Source organism: Canis aureus, chromosome 11 (genome assembly GCF_053574225.1).
Source record: "Canis aureus isolate CA01 chromosome 11, VMU_Caureus_v.1.0, whole genome shotgun sequence".
Classification (NCBI taxonomy): Eukaryota; Metazoa; Chordata; class Mammalia; order Carnivora; family Canidae; genus Canis; species Canis aureus.
The window spans coordinates 65,483,696-65,504,459 of NC_135621.1; the positions used below are offsets into that span (position 1 = coordinate 65,483,696).

The 20,764-nt window shown below is 34.6% G+C and overlaps 1 protein-coding gene across 12 annotated transcripts in view; it reads left to right on the plus strand.

The window, feature by feature from the left end:
• The window catches only part of EHBP1 (EH domain binding protein 1), a 345,845-nt gene that overhangs the window by 86,311 nt on the left and 238,770 nt on the right, over window positions 1-20,764 (plus strand). For all 12 annotated transcript variants that reach the window (XM_077915588.1, XM_077915592.1, XM_077915584.1 and 9 more), the window contains exons 4-5: window positions 5,695-5,790; window positions 9,843-9,896. In XM_077915588.1, the coding sequence (XP_077771714.1) occupies window positions 5,695-5,790; window positions 9,843-9,896 (150 nt within the window). The remainder of the gene's footprint in view (window positions 1-5,694; window positions 5,791-9,842; window positions 9,897-20,764) is intronic.

Here is a 20,764-nt window from a genome sequence, read left to right on the forward strand (position 1 = left end):
TTTCTTTTGAAAAATTTATGAGAACCCACAATGTGTTAAGCTCCTTACAGCAAGTGCATAGTATGTTCATGCGTATGTGAATGCTGTTTTATAAATTGTACAGAATTGCCAAAAATGGACTTAAAAATCAGTTCCAGAAATTATGAAAGAAATGATTATAACATTATTATACAAGTTAAACAAATAACTGTTGTTTAATCTTTAGAAACTTGAAAACTATGACATTTTGGAATTCTTTGAAAAAAAAACCAAAAACTTGTTCCCAGCTATTTTTTTTAAACTGGCTATCACTTATACTAAATCCAAAGACTAGAACCAATTTTTTTCTTCTGAAAGACAGTTCTATTTTCTGATGTTTTCCTTTAAAACATACATCATTTGCTGCTGAGTCCCATGGAAGTCACTGAGGGGGAAAAAGTGCTCTACAACCATTGGCCAGAAAATAGTCTAGCATTTACTTTTAACTGTATTTTTGGAAAGAATTTGAATTGTACAGTGATCAGTTTGGTTTTTGTCATCCTTATAGCCTATTATTTCTCTTTCCTGGTTCTGAATATATCTGTCTTTTTCTATATTGATAGATTGCAGCTTATAACTGAGACCCAGATAAATGTCAGATTAGAGAATAAATAAGGCACACTACTTTATTTAAAGTTTAGTTCTCAGTTTAGTGCTTACTTTCTTTGGACACATGTTTATCTTTATAGCTAAATGTATAAGTAGAATTCATTGCTGACTCATTTTTTTCGAGAAAATAATTACCATGGATAATTAACACAACATGCAGCTTCCCTATCTCCTCAAGTCATGGCATTTTTATTTATTTTTATTTTTATTTTTATTTTTTTTGAGTCATGGCATTTAAAAAATCTATTTCTAAAAGATTTTATTTATTTGACACAGAGAGAGAACACGGTAGGCATGGGGAGAAGGAAAAGCAGGCTCCCAGCTGAGCAGGGAGCCTAATGAGGGGGTCGATCCCAGGACCTTGGGATCATGACATGAGCTGAAGGCAGATGCCCAACCAACCGAGCCACCCAGGCGCCCTAAGTCATGGCATTTATAATAAAGATTTTGTCAGGCTGCAGTTGACTTGTATATGCTTAAATAAGTTATTTTTAAATCAAATATAAGACAGCAGGAAGCAGGGCAATTATGATAGTCTCTCCAAATCACGGCATAGTAGTATGTTGTCTTTTTTTTTTTTTTAAGATTTTATTTATTTATTCATGAGACACACACACACACACACACACACACACACAGAGAGAGAGAGAGAGAGAGAGAGGCACAGACACAGGCAGAGGGAGAAGCAGGCTCCATGCAAGGAGCCTGATGTGGGACTCAATCCCAGGTCTCCAGGATCATGCCATGGGCTGAAGGTGGCGCTAAACCACTGAGCCACCCAGGGATCCCCTAGTAGGTTGTCTTAAATATGGTTTTCCAGATAGAAATTTAAGCTCACAGAGAGATGGGAGAATTCCAAAGGGAAACCAGAGCTTGAAGTCCTCTCAAGCTTTTTGATGGCATTACCACCTTTACTTCCTTGCTCTGTGGTTGTTCTCCAGCCTTTTACAGTGTGCTGGGATGTCAGGAAGAGGAGGTACGTTGCAGAGCTTTGCCTTAATGGCAACAACTCTAAGGTAACTTTATATGTAGCATTTTAAACATATGGGTATGTGCAGTTTTATAAATTGAAAATTATTTAACAAATGACGATTGTAAATTTTTAGTGAGATATTTTGATTTTGTAGGAATCAGAAATAACAAGTGAATGTTTACCCTGTATTTAGTACCATATTAGGTACAAGTCTTTTAGGGGAGGTATGACATGAAAGAATTAGAAAATTAGGCATTTTGTAGAGTTAGTACCCTAAATTGAGAAATGTTACCTTTTCCCTAGATCTGTTTTGGCATGTCAAACTGTCATGTCCAAAAAGTCAGAAAAATTAAATAAGGGAAACTAGATAATGTGGCCTAATCCTTTGTACCATTGTCTATACTAAGATGCTGGCAAATAAAGAATCTGCCTTTCCTAACTATACAAAGAAGCTGAATAGCTGTATTTGTGTTTCTGTGCTGAATTTTCTAAAGAATCCTTTCTGTTACTCTCAATGAAAACTGATCACGGTTCTCATAGTGCTGATGTTGCCAATGTGATACGCTTTTTCTAATGAAGTTCTTAAGAACCTAAATTAATGTCCTTATGAATTTGTACAATTAAATGTTTATTAACCATATTAGGTATTTTTTACCCAATCGAGTGAGCACTATTTATCTGATATTGGACTTTTCATTCTTTTTCTAGCTTCAGATTCTTGAATTCTGTTTGACGTGGAAGTTGTAGTAAGCTCTTTGAAAATAGGAATTTTTTTCATGTTTGCTATTGTGTACAGTTCTGGTTTCCTCTCCAGTAAAATTTACTTGGTCCTGTTTTCTGCCTACTGTTTAATAATTAGCTAACATAAAGCTGGCAGTGCCAGCTACTCAGCTGGACTAATTGATTTTGTTACAGTGTCCTAACTTAGCCAGGTTGTACAGTTTCTAAAAGGAATAGCAGAAAGCCAGAGCTTAACTTAGTTGGATTTTTTTGTTGCTGGGGAGAGAGATGCTGAGTAGAATGGTAAGAAAATGACAGCACATTAGCAACTTGGGAACTAATACCCTTACATCATTTTTAATTAAAAAAATTTTTTTTTAGTTTGTTAAGCAGATTGTGTTTTTCTTTGTTGAGCAATCCAATTTCTGTGATCGAAGGCTAAGGATCGAAAGAGGTCATTTAGAAGACCAGCATTAGGGTACCTGAGGAAATGATCTGATATTACCATCTACTAATTCTGCCCAGTTGTTAGGTAGTCTCTACATTCCCTCTTTTCATCTTTGCATCATCCAATAAATGATAAGGCCTTAGGGTAGAAAGCTGTTTTCTTGACTACTGTGTAGACCATGGAGAGAGCAGGGTATGATGTTGGTTACGTCAAGAAATCTGAACTTGGAAATCAAGGAAGTGATTCTGTTGATTGCTAGCATGGGTTCAGGCAAACTGTTTACCTCTTTATTTGTTTTGGTTTCCTTATCTGCATTAGATCTCCTAAGGATCTCAAGTTTAAAGTTCTTTGATGGGGGCGGGGAAAAAATAAAGTTCTTTGATGGTCATTTTTTCATTGAGAATTTTACAAAAAGGGGACACCTGGGTGGCTGAGCTGGTTGAGCGTCCCCCTTGTACTTTTGGCTTATGTCATGATCTCATGGATCATGAGATTGGGCCCTGTTACAGGCTCCAGGCTCAGTGGGGCGTCTGCTTGAAGATTCTCTCGCTCTGCCTCTAGCCCCACTTGCTCATACTCTATTTCATAAATAAATAAATAAATAAATAAATAAATAAATCTATCTTTAAAAAAAAGAATTTTACAAATACTATTATCTTTACTGTGGCAAATAAGGAAAGTTTAGTTATTATACTCTTATGTTTTCATTCTATGGGGAGACAATGAAACTATAATGATGGTGAATTTGAAGAGATCAGAGGAATAACCTGATCTGTCATCATAGTACATGACAATTAGAATTGTCATAAATCTTCAAGATGAAGTATGTAGAATATGTAGAGCAGAGTTTTGATTAAGGACTATCTAAGGTAGGGAGAAATTTACTTTTCAAATGGAGATTATTTGCTTTGTGAAGTTTTTGTTCTAGTATTGTCAGTAGGCATATTTCCATAAATAGGCAGAGGAATAGAGGAATCTAGAGATATTTTTTGATCAACAGCTCTCAGCTCTTTACCTTTGGGTTGCTGTGCTAAGTTTGTTGTGGTAAATCTCTACTTCCCTTTCCTTACTTGAAGTTTTGTGATTGGAGAGCAATGGAGACAGAATAGAGGGAGAATTATTGACAATTTATGAGTTGGAGTAGGGGGGCGCTGCTAAACCTATATCTTACGCTGGCATTTTAACTAACAATATGGTAAGATTTGAATGGACATAAATGTCCATGATCTTGATCCTTTTTTAGTTCCATTTCATGGGTTCAAATCCAACTTCTGCCACTTTCTGTATGATCTTGGGCCAGTCTGTGCCTCAGTTTCCTCATTTGTTAAATTTGTACCGTGGCACACATCTGTACTCCTATAACTTCTTTCCTGTTATCATGGGAGAATTGTCTGTGTCTCCTTTTCTGTCATTAAGGGCATTACTCCAGTAATTCTTTCTCTTGCATCATTAAGGTTTCCCCCTTACTTGGATATTTCCCATCAGCATTAAAATAGTTTTCTCTTGGGGCGCTTGGGTGGCTCAGTTGGTTGTGTTTGTCTTCAGCTCAGGTCATGATCCATGAAGTCCTGAGATAGAGCTCCCTGCTCAGTAGGGAGCCTGCTTCTTCCTCTCCTGCTCCCTCTGCTTGTGCTCTCTCTCTCTCTTCTAATAAATAAAATTTTTTAAAAAATATATTTTTCTCTTATTGAAAAAATTGTCTCTGCCACTCTTTTACCATTACCACAGACTATTTTTCTCTTTCTCTTTCAGCAAAACACCTCAGAGGAATTGAGTGTACTTGGTATCTTTAATTTCTTTTTTCCTATCCTTTCTTGAACCCATTCCAATCCAATCAAGCATTTGCTCTCATTATTCCACTGAAACACCTCTTGTGAAGTTAGTAATGGCTTCTGCTCTGTTAAATTAGCTGTTTTTCAGGCCTCGTCCTATCTAACCTATCATCAAGATTTGGCACAGGTGATTGATTGTTCCCTTCTCCATGAAACATTTTCTTTACTAGACTTTTAGGATACCTACACCTCTGGTTTTCCTTCTGCTATATGAACCCTCTTTTGCGGATTCCTCCTCATTTCTTGGACCTATTAATGTTGTGCTCCAAGGTTCATTTCTTGAACATTTATATTCTCTAGCTGTACTCCTCCCTTTGGTATCACATCTACCCTTAAGCTTTAAGTATTACCTATGTGCTAATGATGCCTAGATTTATTATTCTAGGCACATATATTGAACTGCCTATATGAACAGCTACACTTGAATATGTAATAAGCATCTATTCTCTTTTAACTTTGATTTTTTTTATCTCTTCAATTAACTTTCTTATCCAGCTTTGGCTGGAAGTGCCACCACAAAGAAAGAACTATAGTGGTGACACCCAAATTTGGGGGATCCTTAGGGAAGCATGATAAACTAGATTTACAAAGAAGAAGAATCTTGAAAATCACAAGTGCTAGAAATATTATTTCTATAAAAACTGCTTTCTTCTTTACTTGCCCAAATAAATGTCACAGTTTAATAGGAAGTGAACTTCAAAGTATACACTTTGTTTTTCCTTTTAAAAGAATGAATTTGCCTTTAAGTTCCTAGATCACAAAGTCATTAAAAATTTTTTTTTCTCCTAATAAAATTTTTATTTATTCACAAATAGTAGTTTTGAAAACATGAGACACTTCATTTTTGATTATTCTTTTATGTGGTGGTAAGGAGGGAGTAGGTAAAGTTTTGGTTACAGATAGTAATCTATAGCTATCATGTGATAGAACTCCTGGTCCAAGTTTAATGCTTGAAAAGTCTTATTTGACTAATCATTTTTTTGAAGGAGACTACAGATCTAATGGATAGTTTAATAGGGTCGATAAATTTTTGTAAATTATTAACGTTGCATTTCCTGTACTTCATATTGAAGCCATTATTTCTATTTTGGTAGGCTCATAGTTGGCAACCTGGAATAAAAAATCCATACCGTGGTGTTGTAGTGTGGCCTGTTCCTGAAAACATTGAAATCACTGTGACACTTTTTAAGGTAAGCTCCATTTTTATAAGTTCTAGAACTTATTATATAATCATGGTTCTGAATGACAGACTATTTTAGTATTCATTTTCTATATATATTTGGGTCTAACCTGGTTCCTTAATGTACATTATTTTTATGGATATAGCAGTTTGTAACAGTGCAAGGGCATCAGGGTATTTCATGGACTATGAAGTCAGAATAATTTGGGAATCCTTTTGAACTTGTTACAATTGAGATCTGTTAGAATACTTCTTTTACTATTTCCCTCATTCTACCCACAGGAAACTTTAAGGTACTTTTTTATGGAAAACTGAGGTTTGTGGAATTCTTAGTCCCAAGCCTCATTTTGTTAGTCCAGTTTGACTAATTACAAGATATGTTTTAAAATTAATATTTGAGGGGCACCTGGTTCAGTTTGTTAAGTGGCCAGCTCTTGATTTTGGCTCAGGCCATGATCTCTTGGTCCTGGGATTGAGCCTGTATGGGACTCTGTGCTCAGCAGGGAGTCTTCTTGAGAGTCTCTCTCTCTCTTTCCCTCTGCCCCTCACCCCCCACTCCTTCTTTCTCTCCCTGTCCCTCTCAAATAAATAAATAAATTTTAAAAATTAGTATTCAATAAGTGTTTTATTGATGTAAGAAGTTCTAAATTGATATTTGATAAATATCTTATTACTATTAATATTTTACAAATACTGCAGCTTAAAAGCAAAATTCTAGTTGCAAATTCAAAGAGCAGATCCAAAAACATAGCTGTGTGTATACCTACCTGCCTGTTATAAATGTTTTTTTCTTGAAAGTCTAATATTTCCTGAAACATTATACAGAAGTCCTCACTAAGTCCTCATTAAGCTCTAGAATATTTACTTTCCCAACTCCTTGTCTGCTCCAAAAGAATGGTGGGGGGGAAAGTCTCATTTTTTGAAATTAGAAAATAATTGCTTTATTTCTTCCTAGAAGCATTCCAGTTGTGTTTAAGTTAATGGTGCAGGACTGAAGGGGTGAGACAGTGGCAGCTCTTCCTTTTTCTCTGAAGGTTCAGGACCATCCTTTAGCTCTTCAGCCAGCTATCCTAAAAGCCTGTTATTAAGCTTCCTTATCCATATATCTCCTACTAAAATGATTCAGTAAGCTTGGTAGAAAGCTGCAGGACCTTTGGACTCACAGGAACCCTAAGGTTGTGTAATTATTTCTGTTGTACTGGTAAGCAAACAGACTGAGGAAGAAGGTCTCTTGCTAAGTCACGCTGATTTAGCCCTCTTCCTTCTACATTGTACGACCTGTTCTGTAATAAAAACCACTATGAAAATGGATTACAACAGCAAGATCTCTGACATGCTTGAGGAAGACTTTTAAGCCATCTCTTCAGTATTTTGATTTGGTGTGCTATTTACATTGGGAAAGATGAAACGAATTGACATAGTTTTACAACTTAAAAAAATGGTGATCGAGAGTAAGGGGCTAGAATAGAGCTGACAAATTGTTGACAGTCATGTGTTTGGGAAAAGGATATGCACTTAACTGAGTGACTCTGAATTGAAAGTGGCTGTTGAAATGTAGTACTTGGAGGATTAAGAGTTAAGTGTTGTTTTCAAGTACTGATGAGACTGTTCAGCCTATCCTTATCATGGAACTTTTATGACTTCGATTGTCAATCTGTAGAAAAAAAATCCAAGTACCCCTTTCTCCTTGGATTGTTGTAAACATTTCTGTTCAGTTGTGCAATTGAGGCAATTTTGTGGTCATTTTAAATATTAAAAAGGTATCTTCAGGGGCTGCTTTTATCTTCCCAACTCCCTTACTCCCCAGAATTCTAATAGAAAGGCAGAGGTATAAAACAACTTGTCATTCTTTCAGTGTAATTTTTGGATCTTGTTTTTGAACAGCGTTTAAAATATTCAAGTGGAAAACTTTTTCATGTTTTCTTTTTTCTTTTACTTATATTAAACTCTCACAATTCACTTAATCTTGAAATTTGTGAGTAGGCAAGGACTACTCTAAACCCTTTTGTCCGAAGTGTAGTATTCATAGAGGTGTGCTCATAGACCAAATGCTTTTAGAAAGTTAGTGATATGTTTTGTTTTCCTGTGACTTAGCCAGAAATTAATTTTTCTAGCCTGTACACTTGTTTTTGAAATTTGAATTAGATTGAAATTAGCTATTTCTAGTAAATGAAAAAAAAAAAAGCCTGTTAGGGTATTGAAAATAAAAATGGTTCTTTAAGCCATTTTCAATTTTTCTCTTTACTGCAGTGGTGAGAAAGGAGACTCTAGAGGGTAGAATAGGATACAGAGAAGACTTAATTGATTCAAGCTAGAAGCAATTTTCATTACAAATGTTTTTGTCTGGTCAATAATATAAATAGTTAATTGTGTAGGTATGCCATTTTAAAATGGCTTGGTAATGAACATTACTGTTGCTCTTTTGCCTCTTTTTACTGACTTTGACCTGTCAGACGTATCCCTTGGTCCCACTAAAATTATTCTTGTAAGAGTAATACGTTATTTCTGTTTTTTTAAAAAAATGTTTCATCTGCTTTGAGAATTAATGTATGTCATATGTAAGGTACTGTTCAATACTGGTTAAATTATAGGATATAGTCATTAATACATTCTTCAGATATTCTTGGGAGCCTCCTGTGTGACTGGTACTTTTCTATGTCCTGGGGGCAAAGTAGTAAAACTGGACCAACAGCAGAGCTAAAAGTCAGACAGACTTGCAATTGTAACATAGTTTTAATACTTATTAGTTGTTCACTGTGGGATGGTCCATATTTTAGGCCTCAATTTTCTCTTCTTTTAAATGGGAATAAAAATGCTACCTGTTTCATAAGTTGCTATGGTGATGGAAAACAGCACAAACACTGGGGCAGAGTGTGTGCTTAGTAAATATTTATTGTATTACTATTAATTACATTAGCTGTGCTGGCGCTATGCTGCATTCCTAAACCAAATGAGGGGAAAGGGCAGGCAGGAAGGGTGGTAAGATGTCTCTTTCCTCAGCATTGTGCTATACATTATTACTTGGTCTCTAAAGTAGGACTGTTTGTACCCTAAATCACTCATGGAAAAGTTCCTTCAATGTTGATTTACATTATTCTCTCTCTGCCTTTTCTAACATGTAGAGTTGAATTTGAATAAGTAAATGCACACATGATGCGACCCCACAGCTTTCATTTTTATGTCTTACACTCTGTTGCCTTTTGCCTTTTACTTATTCGAATGTCTATGGAAATCCTATACAATCCCACCTAGACCAGATGCTTTCTCTCTCCTAAGCTTTTTTTTCATTCCTAGAAGTGATGTGCTGTTTTCTAATCTGTAGGGAAACCATGTATTTCTTTAATCATATTTATTTAGATTAGTTGTGTTTGTCTTCAAAGGCAAGGACAACTATGTTTCAGTCCATATAGCACATCTACAATTTCTTACATAATAAGTACTGAATAAGTACTTGTCAAATAAATACTTGCGAAAATGTGCCTTTTTCTTTTTCTTTTTTTAATTTGCTTTTGGTTAGAGGATCCATTACCCTTTCTCAGGTTTTTGAGGCATCTTCAGAGTTAATGGGAGGGGAGGAGGGATGAAAGCATCAGCAGCATGCCAATTTGACGTTTTGTGTAGATTATAGAGTCCCTTGCAGTGCTTTGAAATTCCAGATGTTTCTATAACCTCTGCAGAAGAAAGCCTTGTCTCAAGTCGTATTGTTAGTTTAAAAGTATAAAACAAGACGAGAGCTTTATGTGAGCACTTTATATCTTAATAAAGTGCTTCTTAATAGTTCACTCACTAAATTATCTGTCTCTCTGATTAGGTTTCTTTTTGGCTTGTCATTGGTGCAATGATGGAATATAATTACATTCATCAACATAAGTAAAATAAAGAATTTTTCAATATAAAAGAAGAATTTAGATGTAGAGAAATTGTGGAAGTTTTATAAAAGTAGGCTATTCTGCTTCTCTCTTTTTAAAAGTTGGTATGAGCTAAAAAAAGCTGTTTGTATGTTCTTGATTTTGATTGGTTTAAAGAAATATATTTCAACTTTGTATTTTGCTTTTGTTACAGGATCCTCATGCAGAGGAATTTGAAGATAAAGAGTGGACATTTGTCATAGAAAATGTAAGCTAATGGAAAATTTCATCATCTTTCACATTGTTGACTGTATATATTGTTAAAGTACGCTAGCATTTTGGTGGTAAGAGAAATGTTACCTTGTGAAATTAAGTAGTGATTTGTAGCTTTTAGAATTTTTTTTTAGTGAAATGATAGCCATAGCAGAATTATTTTTAAGAAGTAGTTTTGTTACAAGTATAACAGTAAAAATACTCATTTATGTGTATACTTTGGTTTGGGACTTGAGGGAAAAATTGCGTCTTATTCATCTTTTTATCTATTTAGCATCTAGGATGGTGCTTCTCACATAGCAAATGCTTATTTAAACATTTGTTGAACAAAATCATGAATGAATGGCCTTTGACATTTTTAAAAATAAAGTTCATGCTTTAACTCTGGGTTGAGGGATTCTAGACTAGTGTTTTAATAATCATCTCCAATTAATTTAAATATTGTGGAATCCCAAGTGATTAGTTGGCATATAATAGGTGGTCAGTCAATGTTTTCAAATGGTAATTAGGAAGGATAGGCAATAAAATATAGTGAATTGAGAATGTGGATTCTGGAGACAGATAGACCTGATTTCAAGCTCTAGCTGTGCTTTTCTTAGGAACTGTATGGTTGTGGCAAGTTTCTTAACTTCTCAGACACAAATTTATAGGGTTGTTTTGCAGATTGAATAGGTTCAGTGAATATTAGCTTTTACCATTGTCATCGTCATAATCACCTTTAGAATTCTAAGATACATTTATTACAGATTTATAACATGCTTTGCTTGCAGCATATTTTTCCTTCCAGAATCGGTATATTGCCTGACTTTGTTGTATATCTCAGTGATGGAAGGAAAACTGCTGCACTTTTTCCAGCAGTAGCTGGGTCATTTTTAGCACAAGGGAGCTGGGAAGCTTGGGAAGATCAGGTCCAAATTTGGTGGGGGGAGTTCTAATAGTTAGATAATAAGCCACTGTAACTGTGAAATGTTCATACACGTTCACAGTTCTGGCCTTTCTTAGGATAGATTTGAACATTATGCTTGGAGTGGTCATTGAAGTTTTAAAAACAAACTTAGACTTGTCAGAATTGATTACAGCATCAAAAGCTAGCTTTCATTCTCAAGTGAGAGCTTCTCCCCCAATGGATGGTCTTTCAGTTTTTAATACTCATGACTCAGTGATACATCAGAAGTTTCTTTTTTACCTTGATGTGTTAAAGAGTTAGCCAATTAAATTTGGGTTGTAATGGGTGGTAAAAACTAACTTTGTTTAGAAGAGTGTTCTTATTACACAATTAAGATAGAGACCAGTTCCAAGTTTCTGAAGCATGTATTATAAACTAACTAACCCACGGAAAGGTACATAAGCCTGTTTTATAAACAGAATGTGTTGAATGAATACTCTAAGGTGTGAGAAAATTTAAAAGTAACCTTGGGTGGGGGGGGAACTCTCTGTAAACCTTTTCCTAGGTTACAGCTCCCCTCAGTGGTAAATAATGAAATTGATTCCTGTCTGGAGAAACCGTTCTATTCCTGTAGCAATAACATGTTACAATATTGCATTCTGCCCTACTTTTTAAATGTGCTTTCCCATTGCAATTTCCAAGGACTAAAGTCTGTCTTTTTCTCTTGTAAAATATGGGCTTTGTTTGAGTTTGTTGGTAAATTGTTCTGACACTTAAAAGGCATGTTCTCTGAATGGAATATTAACGGACCTTTCTTTTCCTTGCACTTTGTGTTATAACCCCACAGCCAATAAAAAAAAGTTTAGTTTTTGTTTAATATATACCAAAGAAACAGAATTCTCAAAATGATTACCATAACAGATTTATTGATTACTTACTGTATACTGGATACTGTGTAGAATGATTTATATACATTATCTCATTTACTCGTACAATAACATTGTCAGATATTAGTAACCTTATTCTTGTGACTAAAGACAGTGAGATTTAGAAAGGCTAAGTGACTTTCTCAAGTTATATTGCTACAAAATTAGGATTTTATCTAATCTTGTCATTCTCCATGGCCTATGCCCTTAACTCCTATGCAATAACTACCTCCCTTAGTGATAAAGGTAGATAGAAATAATTTGAAATTATAGAGTCATACAGAAGTTTTAATCAGCCTTCCTTGGTGATAGACCTATGAGGTACATATGTATTATACTAATAAAGGTAGTCTTTAATTATTGTACATTATCAGTCTAAAAGTTATTGACTTCTAGACATTACAAAATGGAATTCCAGAATTTATCAGTCCTCAGAATTCTGACTATCTTTCCTCAAAACAACTTTCTTCCTACTTTGTATAAATTGAGGTAATGCTGTCTTTATTACTGGTTCTTTGGTTTCTGGTCACAGAAAAGATTTCCCAATTTTTTCTGAGTTTTCTTCTTTGGATTAGAAAGGTATTTATACATAAGTTGAAACTTTAGAGGTGATTTTACTACTACTAGCTTTGTGACGTTGGACAAGTTATTTAATCTTTATAGCTTCAGTGTAACTTAAGTATAAAATGATATTAATGTCTACTCTGAGTTTATTGACAATTAGAAATGATGTATAGAAAGCATTTAGTTCAGTACGGGGTAGCTATTTTTATAATGTTCTTTGTAGAGGACATGGAAAAATGGAAAGGAAAGGAAGTTAGATTTCCAAATTCATTGTTGTAAGATTTTAGTTTTTTCACTCCTTTATACCACTTTTGCCTCTCAGCAGTTCTAGACTTTGTTATTATCTCAAGAAATTACAAGGCAACTTGTAAATATCTCATTTGGGTTAAACTTAAACATATTTCTTTTGAAAGTTTTCAGCTTTTGATTTAGGACATCTTTCCCTTATAAATTTAATTGAGAATCAGTTTGTTTTCTGAAATTAAACAAGTCCTGGTAATTTATTAATATCTATCCCTGGGCCAGACAGTCTATGTTTGTGTTTATCTTTCCACAATATGAATATATGAATATACTTCAAATATAAAGAAGTTTTAAATTATTCTTTATTTTGGATTATTTATAATCCACTTCCATATTATTAGTGCAGACCATCAAGAACGGATATCACAAAGCAACATGTTTCTTTCCTTTTTTTAAATCTACCATAATATAATAATGTTTGTTTACCCAGGCAGTTGACATTATGGATTTTATTTTAATGTGAAACCGTAACAGTTATATTTAGAAAACAGGTTTTTTTCAAAAAAGGATTTTATTTATTTATTCATGAAAGACACAGAAAGAGAAAGGCAGAGACATAGGCAGAGGGAGAAAGCGGACTCCATGCAGGAAGCCTGACATGGGACTCGATCCCAGGACCTCAGGATCATGCCTTGGGCCGAAGGCAGGTGCTCAACCACTGAGCCACCCAGGTGTCCCAGAAAACAGGTTTTTTTTTTTTTTTTTTCTTTTCCTGGTGCTTTGTTACTCAACAAAAATCAGAACCAGTATATTTGTATATTGTACCCATAAGTCTTAGTTTTGAAAATTAAAAATTTTTATTCTTTAGATTCTTTTGGTTTTTGGATGAGTTAAAAAATATATATTGATGAAAAGCACCAATCTAGGTTGAATTCATTCATTCATTTAATCACTTTGCAAGCATTTAATGTGAATTTTCTTTTTTTTTTTAATGTGAATTTTCTATATGCCCAGAATTTTGTTATATTGAAGCTACAAAGTCAATTAAGAGATGCAGAATTTCACTGATTCTGAGATGCATATTTTTCCCCCACATTGTAACTTATCTGAAATTGGATCATCTTAAGTTTTTGGTATCTCGCAATTACGAAACTGTTAACATTTTTTTTTTTCTTTCTTAGTGCCATAAAAAACAATGGTGCATCATTTAAAAACCAATGGAGACTTATTTTTAATGGTGTGAAGTATCCAGTCCTCCTGAAATTTATAAACTATTAACTATTAAATTTATAAACTATTAACTATTAAATTTATAAACTATTAAGGGTATCTTATAATTAAAGAAATGCAAGAAAAAAGAGACCTTTAGGAGACTCTAAAGGAGGGCAGCATCAGGGAAGAGTTTCTGGAGGAAATGGCTACAAAGCCAGTTTAAAAAAAAAATGGAGGGGTGCCTGAGTGGCTCAGCTGGTTGGATGTCCAGCTCTTGATTTCAGCTCAGGTCGTGAATTCGGACCCACACTGGGCAGAGCTCCACACTGGAAATGGAGTCTGCTTAAGATTCTCTCTGTCCGAACATGAGAGACTCCTAACTCTGGGAAACGAACAAGGGGTAGTGGAAAGGGAGGTGGGTGGGGGGATGGGGTGACTGGGTGATGGGCACTGAGGGGGGGCACTTGACGGGATGAGCACTGGGTATTATGCTATATGTTGGCAAATCAAACTCCAATAAAAAAATATACAAAAAAGAGATTTTTGTGTTAATAAATAAATTTGCAAATAATGAAAATAGTTATTCACACACAAAAAAAAATTCTCTCTGTCCTTTTCCTTCTCCCCCCCCACCCCCCAAAAAAGAATTAAAAAAAAAAAGTTATGTAAAAAGGCACTCCAAGCAGAGAACAGAATGATCAGATAAGGGCAAAAAAGACAGTGGTGAGTTTATAGCATTTGTTCTTGATCAGATAATTGAAAGGAAGAGCAAAAAAGCCCCTCAAAAAACAAACCAACTGAAACAAAACATGAACTATCCACCAAAGATCAATAGACCTCTATTTTATTAAACCACTAATCCAGTAAATTTAATAATAGGCATGTGATTTACTTGAGGTGCTGTTTCCTTAGAGGAGATGAAGAGGGTATCGTACTGTGCTTTCTTGGGGCCACCTATCCAGTCTTTCTCACTGTTTCTACCTGTTACCACTGAGATGGGTAGTTTAGCCATCACAATGCCTTTATAATTGCCATTTATTTGATATTACCTACAGAAACCATTTGAATGGATTGGGATATTAATTATATTAATTCCAAGGCAGTACTATATATCCTCCTCTGTTTTGTTTCTTTTATTGGATTATATTGAACAAGATTGGTTGCACAACCAAACTCACCTGACAAGATTACACCAAGAATAGAGATGATTTAATAGCTCAAACAGTACAAGGTAAACAATATAAAATCACAAAGTTTCTGACCTTATTAAAGTCTGAATCATTTCTCTGAAATCAAGTCAGTCTCCATCTCACAAAGTTGTAGTCTGATAAAATTACGTCTGCTTTTTCTTTCAGAGGAAAAAGTATATATAAATGCTTCTTACCTCTAAATATTTTTCTTCTGTGTCATCTCAACTAAAGGATCTCACTCCAATGCCTGGGTAAAGACTGGTTATATTTTACAGGACCTATAGCTTGCAAATTTCTTTCATTTAAACTAGTATAGCCACTTTAGTAACTCCAAACTGGGATTATCTTTTCAGATCCAAGGAACTCATGAATACTAAAGTACCAAAGGGTGAATAGTACATATAAGAATACTACAACCTACCACAAAAATAAGAATCCTCTCCACCCCCATTAGTTTTAACTAATACAACAATTTATAATCTAAGTACCAATCAGAGATAGCCTTTCTTTTTTAAGGTAGAACCTTTGCTATAGAATAGTCTACTTGTAGCCTATCTATTACTATTCCACCCCACAGAAATGTGACCCACTTAACTTTCTTGAACCCAATTAGTCCCTTTTGACCTCCGTTCTGTGTGGAAGTAACACTGAGTGGGTGAGGAGTAGGTTCAAATTTCCACTAAGAACAACTCCACTTTCTGTTCTTCTGTTAACCCAATAACTAGAGAGTGGTTTAGTCAGTAATGCCCATATATCTGTATTTGTTAGCATTGTATATACTATGTTATATATTATATGTACCTAACTTAAAAAAATCTCAACTTAAATTTTAAGAATTATTTCAAATGTACACAAAAGTACCGGGGATAATATGAATCTCTATGTACCTACTTCAGCCTCAGAAATAGTATTTTGCAAAACTTACTTCATCTGTCCTTCCACTTTTCTTTTTTTCACTAGATAATTTAAAGTAAATCTCAGGTTTTATAGAATTTCTGATGTAAATAATGAAGGCCACTTTTAAATTGGTTTAGAAACTAATAGATACTGGCATGTCAGAAAAGGTGATCTACCTACAAATGAAAACAATTTTTTTTTCTTTTGTAAACTTCCTTTTAGATGTCTTTCTTATCTGGTAGGCCTATGGTTCAAAATTATTTTTTGTCCTTGAAAAGTGATATTTATTTGTTCTTGTTTCCACATAGAAAATATTTAACTTAATATTAGAAGCAACAGAGCTTCCCCTCCAAGCCCCTTAGAATTGAACTCTTGCATTTGGAATAGGAAACTCATAGTTCAGATAGGCTTTACCTGGTCTTCTAAAATTATCCTGTCAACTTGCTGTTATATATGACTATGTGAATAGTGCCTGGTTGGCTTTGTAAATTAGATAGGGTATTCTAGATATGGCTAGTAGTTAAATGAAGTTTTGTTACCTACCTCACTCTCATTTTGGTCAAATTTCAGAGAAAGTCCATATATGTATATATATATACATATACATATATATACACACACACATTTTTTTCCTGCTTAGTTTTTTTTTTTTTTATGTTCTTAATGTTTAAGAATGTTCTTTTAATGTTTCTTTCAATGTTCTAGTTCAGAAATTGTTTCAGATTGTGCTTCTGGAGGAAAATTCCATATCCCTTACTCTCAAGTGACCCTTTGGCTTTAAAGAAAATAATAGAGAAATGTATGTTTTTGCTTAAAAGAGAAGTATGCCCCAAGAATGATTATGTGTGCCTAGAGCCTGTCAGTCCTCAAAATCATAAGATTCTCATGTAGCACTGTTAGCTTACTTACTTAGTTTTCCACATTCATCTTGCCTGATGTCTGTAATTTTTTGTCAATATTTGTCTGTTTTATTATAGCATATTAATTAGAAGAAAGCAAGTTTTTCAACTTGAGATTCTATATCCTAAAATTCTTGACACAAGAAGGGACCACAGATGGATTAAAATCTAAAGTCAACTGTACTGTATTTATCTATGTATAATGCAAGGAGCCCTGAGTTAAAATTGTCAATAATCTACTGCATGTTAAATAATTTATTTCATATTGTAGTTTACTTTGTGAAATGTCTTAGCTAACAAACTTAAGGAAGAGTTTTATTTACAGCAATGAAGCGCTTTTTTTATACTATTACAATGTATATGCTATTGGGTAGTCTTTTTGGTTGGATTTTTTTATTTTATTATGTGGAAATTCATCTTTACTGATGTTAATCATACTTTACAGATCAAGCAAGTGGAGCAATAAAATAAAATTTTATTAGATTAAAAGTCTTAATACTTAAAATTGCTTATTTATTCACTAACTTGATTAAATGGATTATGTGTGGCAGATATTTGCTAGTTATTGAGAGTGTAATATTGAAGAAGATGCGGCCCCTGACATCTAGGTGGAGATGAACAGCAACCACTAAGATAGAAGTGTAGGACATGACACATGCAATTATAGAGTGTACCCAACCCCAGTCTTGGTAGGTTAGAAGAATCTCTCTAATGAAAATGATTTGTAAGTTGAAACCTAAAAGATAAAGTTTTTACAATTCTTTATCTGTAACCTCAAAATCCAAAATCTCTAAAGACTTTTAAAAATGTGTATTTTTTTGAAATTTGGTTCAAATTCATTGTTGATAAAACCTGTCCTGACCCAAAGTGAAGCTCTTTGTAGTACTTATTCCACTTACTATGAATGGTTATTCATTTTACTGCAGAAATACATTTTGACTATGAGTGTTGCTTCAAACCTCCTTGGGAGTGTCGCTGTAAGTTAGGCACTGTGTAGAGGCACAGGCACTGTATTGCCTAAAATCCGAATAAAAGATTTCAGAGAAAAGATTAAGTACTTCTGATAGCTGCAGGGAATTTAGAGAGTGCTTCATGTGGTTGGATTAGCTTGAGCAAAGGCAAGAGAGATCGTGGCTCCTTTGTGAAATAGCATACAGTTCAGTAGATTACTTTCTAGAATATTTAATTTTAAAAATACTGGTTAGGAGCTCCTGGCTAGCTCAGTTGGCAGAATATGTGAGTCTTGATCTTATAGTAGTGGGATCAAGCCCCCCACTGGGCCTAGAATTTACTTAAAAAAATATTGGTTGATTTTTCTAGGGTTATGGTAATTTATAACCATTTAGTTGAGTTTTATGAGTTTTTAAAGAATTTACATGGTTCACATGGTGGATAATGGTAAAGGAAAGAAGTGTTGCTGTTAGTTTTATTTTATTTTTTAAAGATTTTATTTATTTATTCATGAGGCAGAGACACAGGTGGAAGGAGAAGCAGGCTCCCTGTGGGGAACCTGTTGTGGGACTCGATCCCAGAATCATGGGATCTCAACCTGAGCCAAAGGCAGAGGCTCAACCACTGAGTCACCCAGGCTCCCTAATGTTAGTTTTAAATTAGCATTTGCTGCTCTAAAACCATCCATGTCATTTTTTTAATAAGGTAAATATTTGTGCCCCAACTTGGACCTACTGAATTGGAATTCTGATGCAGAAGGGAGATGATTTCAGCATATTGGGGTCTCCCACTTTTTTTCCCCCAAATTAAGGATTTGGAAAATGAGTGTGAATGAATACTGTATACATTATGAAATATATTTCATTATGAAAATAATTTTATGCCCTCATACTTAGATCAATTAAAAAGAAATTTATTACAGTTTACATTTACTTTCTGAAATTACTTAGTCATTCAAATGTCACTTTAAGATCTTACTTCACCTGAGGGCACTTGGGTGGTTCAGTCCGTTAGGTTAAGTGGTGAAGTGCCTGCCTTTGGCTCAAGTCATGATCCCGGAGTCCTGGGATCACGCCCCACGTGGGCCTCCCTGCTCAACAGAGAGTCTGCTTCTCTTTCTCTTTCTCTGCCCCTCCTTTTGCTTGTTCTCTCTCTCTCTTCCCTGTCAAATAAATAACTAAAATCTTATTTAAAAAAAAGATCTTGCTTCATCTGCCTCTTAAACTGTTTCAACTATTCAATTAATAACTTCACTAATAATATTCTGACAGAAAACAGTGTGGTCTCAAACACAAGTCTTTAGACTCTCAAGCCCCATGCATGTTACCCTGTATTTATTCACTCCTATATTCATAATTTATTATTCTAGGCACTGGGTATAGAGCCTAGCTGCAGTAATTAATTACTATGGGGGATACATGGAAGCATCTCTACTCAGATACGAAAATCTGGCTGGAGAGAGAAACCCACAGAACACACGAAACAAGAATAAATGAAATGTACTGTGCTAAATGTGTAATGATGGCTGAAAAGTACCACAGAAGTTAGAGGTAGATGAATTAATATGGACTGAAATTATCAAGAACGTTTTAAGAGCTGCTTGTCAAACATGACTGTGTTTATCCTTAGAGGTATGTGGCAGTTTCTATCTTTCTGTATTGTGAATTCTCTTCTGTAATATGTACTTCAAGGTATTTTTATAATGAAATCTCCGAAGAATCATTTCAGAAAAAGGCAAAAGTCATGTGAATTTTAAAGATGAAACATGAATTCAAAGAAATGTCATGTTTTGATTGAGCTGCTTCTATTCCTGGGATCCCTAGTCCCAGGTCCTCAGGGATATGCATCTTACTTCTTTACTGTTAAGGGTAATTGAAAGGAAAAATGGAGAAGCACTGGATAGTGGGAAAAGGAAGGCTTTGGGTGCAGTTAGGCCTAGACTTGAATCATCCTTGCTAGCTCTAAGTTTGGACTTGATGCATATTTATCCTTTCAGAACCTGTTATCTCATTTATAAAACAGATATTTTAGAAAATGATAGCTTGGACTAGAGACATTAAAAGCATAAAAAACATGTAGCACAGTGCTTGAAAAATAGTAAGACTTCAATACATGCTAATAATAAGTGGCAGAGACTTTACAAATGAGAGGAAAATAATAAACTTGGAAGGAACTTGTGGGAATACAGAAATTACTTAAGTGATTAGGTTAAAAAAAGATCATGGAAACTCGAATACCAGATTTGGAATTGAATATGCTTGATCAAAGACCATTTATAAGCATAGTGTTTCAGAAAGGATGTGTATTGAAGTGTGGAGTAACTTACTCAAATATTTGGATCTGTGAAATCATCCTTCCCTCATTAGGCAGGTAGCCTACACTAGTAACAAATACCACAGCCAGCTTACAATCACAAGCAAGCAAAGGCTCTTAACCTTAAATTTGGGGATCCTTAGAGGTTCTAGCATGGATGGACTTCAGAGGACTGAAATCTTTTTAATATCTTTAATAGGTAAAAGCTTGTTGATAAAGGTTTCCCTTTTTAAGTTTTTTTTTTATGATTTTATTTATTCATAAGAGACATAGGGAGAGGTAGAGACATAGGCAGAGGGACAAGCAGGCTCCATGCAAGGAGCCCGATGTAGGACTCAATCCCAGGACCCCAAGATCAGGACCTGAGTCAGAGGCAACCGCTCAACTACTGAGCCACTTAGGCACTGAGCCACCTAGGCGTCCCTGTCCCCCTTTCTTTTAAAATCAGATTTTCAATAAAATCTTTAAGGAATACTGGATGTTTTTACAATTTTTGAAAAATAGGTGACTAACATGATACAAGCAGGAAAACCACTTCTCATGTGAATAACCTATGTTACCTTGTAACTTTAGATAGTAATTATCTTCCTTTCGTAATATTCTGTGCTTTTTGCAGATAGCAAATGGAAGGTATTAGCATATACCCAAGTAACATTTTGAGTCATATTTAAAAGTTTAAATTTGTTAGAGGCTTAAGTTAGTGTATATACATTTCATTAGATGATCTTTTTTTTTTTTTTTTTTAAAGACTTATTTAAGACTTATTTAAGGAGGAGCAGACT